This window comes from Sciurus carolinensis, chromosome 11, assembly GCF_902686445.1.
Source record: "Sciurus carolinensis chromosome 11, mSciCar1.2, whole genome shotgun sequence".
NCBI lineage: Eukaryota > Metazoa > Chordata > Mammalia > Rodentia > Sciuridae > Sciurus > Sciurus carolinensis.
In genome coordinates, this window is record NC_062223.1 from 79393635 (window position 1) to 79407698 (window position 14064).

Here is a 14064-nt window from a genome sequence, read left to right on the forward strand (position 1 = left end):
TAAGAAAACTTCTTAAAACTAACAAAAGAGTTTAGACTATGGTGAGAAGGAACTATGGGGCCAAAATCAAGAAAATGAGAACCTGAAGAAGTAAGCCTAGAAGTAATAAGTTATTTTAGCCCTCAGTATGTCTGAATCTGGAAGAAACAGAAGCACACTGAGCTTCTTCTTTTTTTTTTTTTTTTTTTTTTTTTTTGGTTAGCTACATAGGAGGAGGGGGATTTTTTTTATTGGACTTGAACTGAATTTGTAGGTCAGTTCCATGATAGCTTATATCTTTATGACATTAGCTTTTCTAATTTATGAACATGATATATTGCTCCAATTATTTAGGTCTTCTTTGTTTCCAATAACTAATCATACAGCACCCTTTTTGAGGACTTTTAAAAAACTTTTTATTGGTGAATTAGTGGAATTCATATTATATATTGTGCACACAATAAAACAAGTTTGGTTAATTTTTTTACCCTAGCACCTCAGTTCCCCTTTCCTCCTTCCACTTCCTGGTCCCCTTCCTTTATTCTACTGATCTCTCTTCTATTTTCATGAGACCCCCACCCACTCTCCCCTGTTTCTCTCTGATCTCCACATAATGAGAGAAAACAAATGACCCTTGCCTTTCTGAGTTTGGCTCGTTTTTTCTTTTTTTTGCGGTGCTGGGGATCGAACCCAGGGCTTTGTGCTTGCAAGGCAAGCACTCTACCGACTGAGCTATCTCTCCAGCTCTTGGCTTGTTTTTGCCTAACATAACAATCTTAAGTTTCATCCATTTTCCTGCAAATGACATGATTTCATTCTTCTTTATGGCTGAACAAAACCCCATTGTGTATATACACCACATTTTCTTTATCTATTTGTCTGTTGATGGGCACCCAGTCTAGTTCCATAATTTGGTTACTGTGAATTGTGCTACTATAAACATGGGCATGCATCTATTGCTACAGTGTGCCGACTTTAATTCCTTAGGATAAATACCAAAGAGTGGTATGGCTGGGTCATACGATGGTTCCATCCTAGTCTTTCGAGGAATCTCCACACTGATTTGCACAGTGGTTGTACTAATTTATAATCCCACCAACAGTGTAAAAGTGTTCCTATATCCCCACATCCTACCAGCATTTATCATTTTTTGTATTCTTGATGACTGCCACAGTGAGATGAAATCTCAGTATAGTTTTGTGTGAAGACTTATTTGATTAAAGTCTATTTAGGCTGATATTAGTATAACTACTCCTGCTTGCCTCTTTGCTTACTATTTGTGTGGAATATCTTCATTCATTTTTCCATTTTCAATTCATTTGTGTCTTTGAATCTAAACTGAGTTTCTTGTACAGCATATCGTTGGTTCATGGTTTGTCAAATTCATTCTGTTAATCTCATCTTTAGGGCAGTTTACATTTAAATTAATAACTATGAAGGAGGGCCTTCTGTCATTGTGCTATTTTTTCCCACATATCTTATAGTCTTGCTTTGTTTTGTTTTTTGGTCCCTTCCTGCATCTCTTTGCCTTTTGATAGTTTTATTCTAATGTGTATTGGTGCTGAGTTTGAGTTCATCCTACTTGGAGTTCCTTTAGCTTCTTGGATTATTTATATTCATATCTTTCATCAAAGGATAATAAAATTTAAAAATTTCTAGAGAGATTGATTAGTAGTTTGAAAATGAAGACACAAAATTAGTAAGGGATATGACTATAGATGCTTCAATTATCTATAATAATGAATGTCCTCAGAGAGGAGACATTATATACACTTTTTGCCAACAAATATGCAAATTTAGATCAGTAGATCTCAAACCATTATTTAGGAACCTCTAGAGGTTCTCTGAGACCCTTTTTGGGGGGGTCTCTAAAACCAGAATTACCTTCAGAATAAGACTAATCTGTTATTTTCTGTTTTCTTCCTCATTGTCTCAGAGTTTTCCAAAGGTCACATGACAGGTCATGTGCAAAGAGACTGAATTTAGTAGCAGAATGAGAATTCTTATCCTTTATTAATCCAGACATTAAAGAGATTTGAAAAATTTTAAAATAATTCCACACTTCCATCATATTTTTGTTTTATGGTTATTTTCTGAAAAGGATATGTTATACAGAATAGGTTTTTAAAAACTATTTTTAAATAAGTCAGTAGATGTTTTAAAATTTAAAATATAGTAAATAATATTAGATTCTAGACAAGCTGAGAAGCAGGAATATATGATTCATATCCAGAAATATCAGTTAATATAAGTAGAGCCAGAAATAATGGAGATGATGAGACCAGTGAACAAGAATATTAAAACAATTATTTTAACTATGTTCAGATATTTAAAGAAAACATGAACACAATGAGGGAGAGAAAGGGGAAATATAAAAGGACAAAGTAGAACTTCTAGAGATGAAAAATACAATATTTGAAATGAAAATTTTCCTGTTTGAAATTAACACCAGGTAAGATTACAGAAGAAAATATCAGTGAAGTATGATATACAGTGTGGGAGACAGAATGCTTTGTTAACATTCCAAGTTATAACTTCCAGCATACACCCCTTCCTTTGAGTGGGGTGAGATATATGACTATGATGGGATATGATAAGTTTGTTATATGACAAAAATGATGAGGTAATTGCTCCCATGATTACATTACATTATAAAATTCCATCAGAGCAGACTGGAAAGATGTTCTCTTGTTGACTCTGAAAGAAGTAAGCTGCCAAGGGCCATGTGTCTAGGACCTGAGGGTGGCCTCTAGAAGAGCAGAGCAAAACTCTACAAAAAGCCATTAAGAAAACAAGGGATGATGTCAATACTATAACTGTAAGAAACAAAATTGTGGTAATGATTAGTATGCTTGGAAGGGGACCCTAAACCTCAGATGAGATTGCAGCCCTAACTGTTACTCTGGTTTCAGCCTGGTAAAACTCTAAGCATAGAACTTTTATAACCTACAACTGTGAGATAATAAGTTTATGTTTTTTTAAGGTTTGAGGGGTTTCTACAGCAATAAAACCCTAATATACACAATAGAATTTACCCATAATGAAGCAAAGAAATTATAAGCTAAAAATAACAGAATTTAAGTATTATCCCATATTGCTTATAGGATAATATCAGACTCTCTAACATCCATCTCAGAAACAAGAGAGGAAGGAAAAGGGCAGACATTTTTTTGAAGAAATTAAAAGACTGAAAATTTGTCCAACCTGATGAAAATTACTGACAGACGTAAGCACTTCAGCAAACCCTGAGCAAGATAAAAATATGTGTGTATGCAGAACACACACCCCAAAAGTAAATCATAATCAAATTACCAAAAATCAGTAATAGAAGGAACAATCTTAAAAAGCAACCAGAGGGGAAAAAAGACATCAAAGAGGAACAAAGATTAGAAAACTCAAGACTTCCTAATAAATGATACGAATCAAGAGAGCGACAGTAATTCATTATGTTGCCAGCTGTGGCATCAGCAAGTATGTTACTGCCCATCTTGGAAATGACTGGTTTAAGATATGACACTCTATGTTTTTGTTTGAGGCTCCATCATCCTCAACCTGAATGAATCTAGGCTCTGGTGTTTGCTGAGGTCCTGGCTTCTTCCAGTCTTCCTTATTCTTTCCCTGATTTTAAACTTGATCCAGCACCTTCTATGTGTTTCTTGGAGCTACCCATATAGTTTTTTAATACATTTTATTTCTGCTTTAAATCAGGTGACTTTTAAAAAAGGGAACATTCTAAATTCATTTTCTTCTTACATTCTTATCACCATTTCAACATGGTGGGGAGTAGGGTCAAGTTAACTTAGTATTTCTAAGGCATTTATAGCTACCTCCTTCATCCAAATTTACAGTTTTTGAACTTTTCCTTCAAAACCTGCTTTCTGCAGCATTTCTATGCTTAAATCATTTATTGGATGGATTACTGTTATAGACTGAAATATTCTTTTGCCTTCACCAAATGTATGTTGAAACCCTAACACTTAATGTGATCATATTTGGAAATAGGTTTATTAAGGAGATAATTAAAGTTAAATGAGGTCATAAGAATGTGTCCCTAATCTAGTAGCATTGATGACTTTAAGAGGAGGAAAAGATCTCTCTTTTTCCAAACACTGCACACAAGCAAGGCCTAAAAGCATGCCTGGGAAGGTTGCTACCTGTAAGCTAGAAGAAAGCTCTCCCAAAAACAAAATTTGCTAGCTCCTTGGATCTTGGACTTCTAGCCTCCAAAACTGTGAGAACACAAATTTCTGTTGTTCACACCACCTAGTCCGTGTTGTGTTGTGTTGTGTTTTGTTTCGTTGGTACTGGGATTGAACCCAGAGGTGCTCTGCCACTGAGTTGCATTGTTAGTCCTTTTGATTTTTCTTTATTTTGAGTCAGGGTCTGGCTAAGTTGCTGAGGCTGGCCTTGATCATGATCCTCCTGACCCTGAGATTATAGGTGTATACCACTGTTTGGGTTTTCGTTTTTTTTTTTTTTTTTCCCTTTTTAATGGCAGCCCTAGTTTACTACTACAACTATTTATAATGATAAAATAGCTAGGATACAGTCCTCAGTCCTCAGATTTCTCAACATAGCCAGCAGAATGGACTTAAAATCCATGGAACAGGGAACTGAGATCTCCCTGCTACTTAGAAATTTAGATGATCTTGTCTTACACTTTGAGTTTTTTTTTGTTGTTGTTGTTTGTTTGTTTGTTTATTCATTTTTGAGGGGAGGGTAACCAGGGATTGAACTCAGGGGCACTCGGTCACTGAGCCACATCCCCAGCCCTATTTTGTATTTTATTTAGAGACAGGGTCTCACTGAGTTGCTTAGTGCCTCACTTTTGCTGAGGCTGGCTTTGAACTTGCTTCTGGCCTCAGCCTCCTGAGCTACTAGGATTACAGTTATGTGCCACCACGCCCTGCCAAACTTTGAGTTTTATAAAGCACATAACAAAAAGACTACTGACCTCCATTTAATTTATTTAAATTTCTAAACTAATTTTTTCATGGCCCTGTGGATCCATTCCTACAACCCTAAGTGGTACATCATCAGTTCAATCCTCTACTAGCTACATGGAATCTTAGTATTTTCACTATTGTTCCCAAGAAATGAAATTAACTCATGATTTTGTGACTGCACCTTTACTTAAAGCTCTAGGGACAATGGAAGGAAACAATAAACCTACCACAGTCTTTTGCGTTAATTGGTTTTCCCTCTGACATTGCACTAGCTTCCAAAACTAGTACTTCACTGTGTGATTATCCTCACAACCCTCTGAGAAACGAGTTTGAACTTCCCTTCCTTTTGCTGGGCCTATCTCACTTCCTCAGTCATGGAGTTATTCTACTGAATAAAAAATTTTCCATCCCTTTACACAGAAATGACCTTACCACTCCCATGTTGGAAACTCATTTGTCACCTCCTGATCGCCTATATGCAGAGACTAGATTCTAGCCTATTTCAGTACCTCTGCAGTTTTCTTTCTCCATTTATCAACAAACATTACCCACAACTGTAACTCCATTAAGCATCTTCATCCCTACGGGCATGGTAGCTACTCTGCAGCCTGGACCTAGGTGCCTGACTTTAATGTGTCAACTGATAAGTTGCCTGCTTCCTCTTTGCTCATTGTGGGCCAACCTGCCTCTCTCTCAGGCCGCCCTCCACAGTTTACATTTATCTTCAACTTCTCTTGGAGCACCTGGCATAAAGCTGGTACTCAATAATTGTGTGATGCAAGAATATATGAAGAAGTCAACAAATAAACACTTATGCTTGAAGTCTGCCAAGGGATCTCATTACTTAGAGGATAAAGCCCAAACTCTGCAGCTTGACATAAAGGATCCTCCAGAATCTCTAGCAGTCTATGTAGCCATCCACTTTAGATAACTAACTCCTGAAGACACCAAACTCTGAAGATGCTCAAGTCTTTTATATAAAATAGATATATAACACATACATATCCTCCTATGTATCTCTAGATTACTTTTAATGCCTAATATGATGTAAGTGCTATGTAAATAGTTGATACATTGTATTGTTTAGGAAAGGCAGTCATGTGTTACATAACAATGTTAAGGTTAATCATGGACTGCACATATGATAATGGTCCCATAAGGTCATAATGGAGCTGAAAAACTCCTGTCTTCTAGTGAAATTCCAGCCTTCATGACATCAGAGTACAATACATTACACATCTGTGTTGATACTGTTGTAAATAAACCTGTGTTGCTAGTTTTATAATTATACCCAGTACATAATACTTGATGCCGATTTTATATTATTTATTATTATTTAGAGTACATTCCTTCTGCTTATAAAGAAAGTTTACTATAAAACAGTGTGTCTTATTTTGCTAGCAGCCTCATACATTTCATGTTTACCAAATTTCTCAAATACATCATTTTCTCCTGTGCCTGATTTAATACTATGTTGCTGTGTTCATAATGGCCCTAGGAGCACTAAGCTATACCATAGATATACACATGCTCCTACACTACATGGTGTACATATACATGATACATACATAAATACGGACTCCACATAGGTTTGTGGAAGTACCTCTATCATCTTCATACAACAATAAAATTACCTAACAAAGCATTTCTCAGAATGTATCCCCATTATTAAGTGACACAGGACTAATGACAAGAAAAAGGACTACATGATCAGAATAGACACAACTGTCATAAGCCTAACTATATAATAAACATTAGCAACAACTATTTTTTCCCCAAATATTTTCCACTGGAGTTGGGTAGAAACCCATGGATAAAGGGGGAACTGACTATACTCCCAGACTTCTTCCAGGACCTCCTAATTTTCCAGATACCCTCAGCTCTTGTCAGAAACATGAAAAGCAGATCCAGTCTCTCAGAAGCAAAGGAAGTGATGAAGAGAAAGGAGTTTGGGTGAGGCCTCTGACTTTACCTGTGGTAGTGCTGACGCTTTCCCGCAGTTTTTCTTTTTTAAATTCTCTCCACCTGGAAGGAAGCAAACCATCCATAAACTCACAGGTCTCTTTGAAAAAAGGCAAAAATTCAAGGCAGTGGTCAGAAAAGAAATATTTGGTCAGATTCTCATATGAGCAGGCTTATGCTTCCCTCGCTTTAATGATTAAGTCACAAATTAAGTAATGATGGGGTCTAAAGAACTATGGTATCCTCTAACTAACAATCCTCTTCCAGGATGTTTCTTTTCTTTTCTAACCTTAAAATTTGCAATCCCATCACATTTGTCCTGCAAGTATTAAATGTTATTTTCTTAGATAAAAAGACTATGACCCAGAAAGGGACAGTGATTTTCCCAAAATCATCCAGCAACTAAAGAGCAATCCAGTTCCAAAACCTAGCCTTCCTGGTCTGTGACCCTGCTCTTTGAACAGTACACTGCTCTGTCATTTCTGGCAGGTAGGAAGGTGGAGGCACTCACCCTGGATAACCTTCAACCCCTGTCCTCTCCAGCTGCTCCACATTGAATCTATGGCAACAGACTTGATTAAGTGTTAGTGAGTGTCCTTGCCCTGATACTGTCTTGTGTTGGGAAGAGGAAGGTGAGACAGCAGCAGAAAAATGAGAAGTTCAGATTATAAGGCCCATCTTGCCATGTATGATTATAGGAAGAGTATAACTGTTTTTCAATTTCTATAAAAACCCATTTTTTAATTTGAAGAAAATTCATTTAAAATTACAAATATGTACTTACCAATGAAAATAAAATATAGAAATAATGATAATTGCAGAAACAATATCTGTGAAAAGCCATGTAAACAGATAGTTTTTTGGTGTCTGCAAAACATAAAACAAACCACTGTTAAAGAACTTTACAGTTGGAAGGAGTTTTAGATGTTATTGGCTAAGTTCCTTGCTCTGCTGTCTAGGCTGGGGGCAGAGAAGAAAGAGGGACAGACTAGGTAAAGGAGACTTGATTGATGTGTCAGTCTCAAACACAGAAATCATTAGAAATTATGCAGCTGTTCTAAGTCACTATCACACATGCAGGGGCTGTACAAGGGACAAAACACTACTCACTCTTCATCTCTAATTGTTTCTCAAATGGCTTAACTATATAGGTCAGCAATTGTGATTGTGCAATGTGATTAAATTTTGCTCAAATCTATAAAATATGAGTGAAAAAAGTATGTCATTGTTTGAGTCAGCTTCTGTGTTGCTATAACCAAAAGATCAACATGAACAATGTAGAGGAGCCATCTTTTATTTTGGTTCACTGTTTCAAAGGTTTGATCTATGGTTGGCTGACTCTGGGCCTTATGGCGCAAGTGCATGGCAGAGAAAAGAAGCTCAGGATATAACGGCCAGGAAGTAGAGAGAGCTCTCTGCGTGCCAGGGACAAAATATAAGCCACAAAGGCACACCCAATGAACTACTTCCTGCAGCCACACCCTACCACCACACTTACCTACAGTTACCACCCAGTCAATCCATATTTGTGGATTACTCCACAGACTAAGTTCTTCCTTTCATAATCTAATTATTTTATCTCTGAAAATTCTTGCATTGTCTCACACATGAGCTTGGGGGGGGGGGGCACCTTATGTCCAAAACATAACAGTCATCTTAAAGAAAACTAAGTCAAATGCTTTGAAAAACTCAATGAAGACAGAACAGATCGAAAAATAAACTACACTTGAATTTGGTGTAGGTGAAACACTAAGAGTAAGATGCGGGGACTACAAAAATCTAGGTGGATTCCTCATATCAATTGTTTCTCCCAGTGACTTTATGTTCTTTTCTGCTTTAAAGAAAGAAAAATTAGGAAAAAAAAAATAGTTCATTTGGATGTTTGAATAAGTAAGAGAAAACAGAACTCAACCAGTTGAAATATCCCCAAAGAAAAGACTTTACCAAAACAAAAATGAATTTTAAATTCAAATAAAATGTGTGAATTATGTGTTTTATATACTGTTGATAAAAAGAACCACAATATTCTTTCCAAACCTATGCAGGTACCTATACAATGTGACTTAGCTGTGCCCCCACTGAAATGAAAAAAAAAAAAAAAAAAAAAAAAAAAAAAAAAAAAAATTCAGAAATACCAGTATCATTTAAGTAAAAGTATACTTGCCAAAAGAACAACTTTGAGACACTATTGATTCAGGGAGATAGGTATACAGGATGTGTTGCTTTCTAAATTATACATTTTCATAATGAATGAATTTTATACCATGAAAAAACTTACTTTTGTAATCAATTTTTTTTTTTTTTGGGGTGTGCTGGGGATCAAACCCAGGGCCTTGTGCTTACAAGGCAAGCACTCTACCGACTGAGCTATCTCCCCAGCCTCTGTAATCAGTTTTAAAAACCAAAATACTAGAAAAATATATAGTGTACACATTAAGGACAGTTTATGGGGACAGGTAGATGAAAAGTCTTCACCTGTGCTGACGGATCTGTCATCCAAGGTTTCCTTCATTATTATCTCCAGAAAGTTGCTCAAGTTATCAGAGAACAAAGTGGTCAGTGATTCCATATTTCCACTAGTGGGCTTCAGTGCAGTACTGACCCTATGAGACTGTATCCAAGTGAGGGTGGAGGTTTGGAGAGGGCAAAATCTCCTTTGCCTCCTTTTAGGTTTCTCTGCCTAAAATTTAAACTTTCAAAGAAGCAAAATCAAACTGTTTTCTCCCTGGGCTTGGTGGTGTGAGGCTATAGTCCCAGCTACTTGGGAGGCCAAGACAAGAGGATTGCTTGAGCCAGGAGTTCAAGGCCAGCCTGGGCAACACAGTGAGACTCTATCTCAAAAAACAAACAAACAATAACAACAACAAAACACACTACCAGGCATGGTGGGAAATACCTGAAATCCTATCTACTTAGAAGGCTGAGGCAGAAGGACTGAAGTTTGAGACCAGCCTGGGAAACTGAGTGAGATTCTGTGTCAATCAATCAAAAATAAAAACAAGCCTGGGGTTGTAGCTCAGTGGTAGAGCACTTGCCTTAGCATGTGTGAGGTATTGGATTCAATCCTCAGCACCACATAAAAACAAATAAAATAAGTGTATTATGTCCATCTACAACTAAAAATAAAAACAAACAAAAGACTATTTTATGTTTATGCTATTGTGTCCCACTCAGTCAACCTACTCCTATACAGATAAAAAATAATAAAAGATGGGGGACTGGGGATGTAGCTCAGTGGAAGAGAGCTTGAATAGCATGTACAAGATCTGGATTCAATCCCCTGTACCACAAACACACACACACACACACACACACACACACACACACACACACACACCTTCTGTTATGGTAAGCTGGTTAGTCAAGGCAGGCAACTGAACACTGGCTCACTTCTTCAAAAGAATTTTGCTTATAAACAGTTTTCATTTTTGAGTCAAGTACACTTGGTTTTCTTCCCATACCCCATTGCCACTGTTGCCATACCTCTAGAAAGGCAGGAGCACAAAAACAAAACTCTACAGTCAGACCTAATTATGAATCTTACATCATGAGATCCTGCACAGAGACATCTTGGAGTTCATGGGGATAATAATAATAGTGGCCAATTCAGAGGGTTAAGTTACAAAGCACATTGTAAAGATTAAATAAATAAAATCATAGAAGGATCTAGGTGAAAGAATGGAGAATGCCATATCTCCAGTATTTACAGAAGTCTTTGTTTATAAGTAACTCTCCAGAGGACTGCACAGTGGGCAACACAAGGTAGGGTTATAGACTGCTATTGTACTAGGCTTAGAACAATCTGGACAAGCAGCTCACCATGAAGAACTGAGGATGAGTAAGCTGACTCAGGAGTGGAATGTTGTCTGTGGTCACTGAGTTAATCCTGGAACACCAGGCCAGTGAGTATAGCCAAGGCTCATTGACGATGTATAAGTTGATGTTGATGTTAGCTGCTTTATAATCTCTGGAACAAAAACAGAACCCACAGAGGATTAAGATCCAGTTTGACTCTCAACATCTTAAAGAGAGGAGCAGCCACCGTGTTTGTGAAAGGATGTTGCCTAAATCCCCAGCAGCAGTTCATCCAGAGATAATATTCACCTTGACAGAGAAGGGTAATGCAGTGAGATAAAGGATTAAATCTAGTAGCTCTATTCCTATAGCAACAGTGGTATACTGGTAAACTACATTTCTTAAGGGAAATTAACAAAAGAAACAAAGAAAAATAAAAAGGTGGGGCAGGGGAGACAAAGAAAAAGGAAAGTTCTATTTGTAGCATTTGCAAATTTTCATGTGTAAATATTCCTACTACAATTTCAAGCTATGACTGAGGAAATCAATTCCCAGTCTCTGACTCTTTTTAATAGTTGTCTTCTATAAGCTGGTATGAGGTATCTCTGGCATAATTATGTAACACCTGCACTTATCTCTATCATTCACCACCCCTACTTTAATGTATCCCAGTGCTTACTACCCCTAATGATCTGCTCACCTACCAGTCTTCTTTACTTGACCGTCAGCAAGTTAAATAATAATGTCTTATTCATGTTTGTATATCCAGACCTAGCATAATACCTGGCTCCATAAATATTAGTTGGGGGCATAAAATAAATATCAATCTGGTAAATGTTATAAATTTCATATATAAAGAATTTTTATAAGAATTGGGTGAGGGGAAGAAAACCCAATTTTTCTCAAGGCATTTTACTAAATGTCAGTAGATAACTGTACACTGCCTATAGAGACAGGAAGAAAGTAAGTAAGTGAAAGAGCACTTAGTAATTCTAGCCAGGTAGTCATTTTCAGGGATTCAATTCTGCTCAGAAAACATACCATGTAGGTACCCTCAAAAATTTTTTTTTAAAAACACTGATATGGTACATCACATTGGAAAGTGTTCAGTGCAAGCCTGTGTTTGAGTCCCAGCTCTAACATATACTAGCATCAAGCTCTTAGCCTCAGTATATAAACTTTAAATAAAATAATAACTATACTGCCAGGAGTGCTAGTAATTAATATGTACAAACCACCTCTAAGACAATTCTTCAGACCACCTTAAGATAAATTTTAAAAAGAGAAAGAGGAGGGCTGGGGTTGTAGCTCAGTGGTGGAGCTCTTGCCTAGCGTGTATGAGACACTGGGTTCAATTCTCAGCACTGCATATAAATAAATAAATAAAGGTCCATCAACAACTAGAGAGAGAGAGAGAGAGAGAGAGAGAGAGCGCACATGCATGCGCATGCATGACCTGGGAAGGAAGGAAATTAGGCAATAGTAGCAAAAAGTTACTTCTTGTACTTTTTGAAGCCCAAATTTGAAAGCCAATCCTATTTCTATATATTAATGTGGAATATGTAGACACATTAAATTGTATTGTAGACATAATATGATTAATAACCACTTTAAAGAAAACTAAATACTTAGGTATAAATGTAAGAAAACAAGTATAAGTCCTTATGCCAAAATTACAAAATACTGCTGGAAGTAATAAAGAAAATTAAGAAAATTCTCATTTAAGAAAATTGAGAGATGTGTTCATGGATTGAAAACTCAATGCAGTAAAGCTGTCAAATGTCCCCAAACTGATCTGTAAGTTTAATGTAAGTTCTATGAAAGTTCCAAGAAGTTTTTTGTATAATTAAGCCAGCTGATTCTAAAACTTTTATGGAAAGTCATGGTCCTAGAATAATTAAAACAATCCTAGAAAAGAATGAAGTGAGAAGGAATCACTTTATTTGATCTTTTTTTTTTTTTCCTTTTATTTATTTATTTATTTTTTATTTTTATTTTTTTTTATTTTTATTTTTTTACGTTTACATAGGGTAATGATGTTTCTTTTTTTTCCCTTCCCCCCCACCCCTCCCACCCTTTTCCCTTTATACAGTCCTTCTTTCCTTCATTCTTACCGCTCTCCTTAGCCTAACTCTAAACCTAACCCTAAACCTAATGCTAACCCCTCCCACCCCCATTATATGTCCTCATCCGCTTATCAGCGAGATCATTCGTCCTTTAGTTTTTTGAGATTGGCTTATCTCACTTAGCATGATATTCTCCAATTTCGACCATTTGCCTACAAATGCCATAATTTTATCATTCTTCATTGCGGAGTAATATTCCATTGTATAAATATGCCACAGTTTCTTTATCCATTCATCAACTGAAGGGCATCTAGGTTGGTTCCACAATCTGGCTATGGTGAATTGAGCAGCAATGAACATTGATGTGGCTATATCTCTGTAGTATGCTGATTTTAAGTCCTTTGGGTATAGGCCAAGGAGTGGGATAGCTGGGTCAAATGGTGTTTCCATTCCAAGCTTTCTGAGGAATCTCCACACTGCTTTCCAGAGTGGCTGCACTAATTTGCAACCCCACCAGCAATGTATGAGTGTTCCTTTTTCACCACATCCTCGCCAACACCTATTGTTGCTTGTGTTCTTGATAATCGCCATTCTAATTGGGGTGAGATGAAATCTTAGGGTAGTTTTGATTTGCATTTCCCTTATTACTAGGGATGTTGAACATTTTTTCATATATCTGTTGATTACTTGTACATCTTCTTCTGTGAAGTGTCTGTTCATTTCCTTAGCCCATTTGTTGATTGGATTATTTGTATTCTTCGTGTAGAGTTTTTTGAGTTCTTTATAGATTCTGGAAATTAGCGCTCTATCTGAGGTATGGTTGGCAAAAATATTCTCCCACTCTGTGGGCTCTCTCTTCACATTTCTGATAGTTTCCTTTGCTGAGAGAAAGCTTTTTAGTTTGAATCTATCCCAGTTGTTGATTCTTGCTTTTATTTCTTGTGCTATGGGAGTCCTGTTAAGGAAGTCTGATCCTAAGCCAACAAGTTGAAGATTTGTACCTACTTTTTCTTCTATAAGATGCAGGGTCTCTGGTCTGATTCCAAGGTCCTTGATCCATTTTGAGTTGAGTTTTGTGTAGGGTGAGAGATAGGGGTTTAATTTCATTCTATTGCATATGGTTTTCCAGTTTTCCCAGCACCATTTGTTGAAGAGGCTATCTTTTCTCCATTGCATATTTTTGGAACCTTTGTCTAGTATGAGAAAATTGTATTTATTTGGGTTTGTGTCCATGTCCTCTATTCTGTACCATTGATCTACCTGTCTATTTTGGTACCAATACCATGCTGTTTTTGTTACTATTGCTTTGTAGTAGA

The 14064-nt window shown here is 36.7% G+C and overlaps 1 protein-coding gene across 1 annotated transcript in view; it reads right to left on the reverse strand.

The window, feature by feature from the left end:
• Positions 1–6047: 6047 nt before the first annotated feature.
• Positions 6048–14064, reverse strand: part of Gdpd4 (glycerophosphodiester phosphodiesterase domain containing 4) — a 106274-nt gene continuing 98257 nt past the window's right edge. Inside the window, exons 13-16 of the mRNA XM_047517999.1 lie at positions 10707–10854; positions 7672–7754; positions 6898–6950; positions 6048–6058 (exon numbers count right to left, since the gene is read on the reverse strand). Coding sequence (XP_047373955.1) covers positions 6048–6058; positions 6898–6950; positions 7672–7754; positions 10707–10854 — 295 coding nt within the window. The remainder of the gene's footprint in view (positions 6059–6897; positions 6951–7671; positions 7755–10706; positions 10855–14064) is intronic.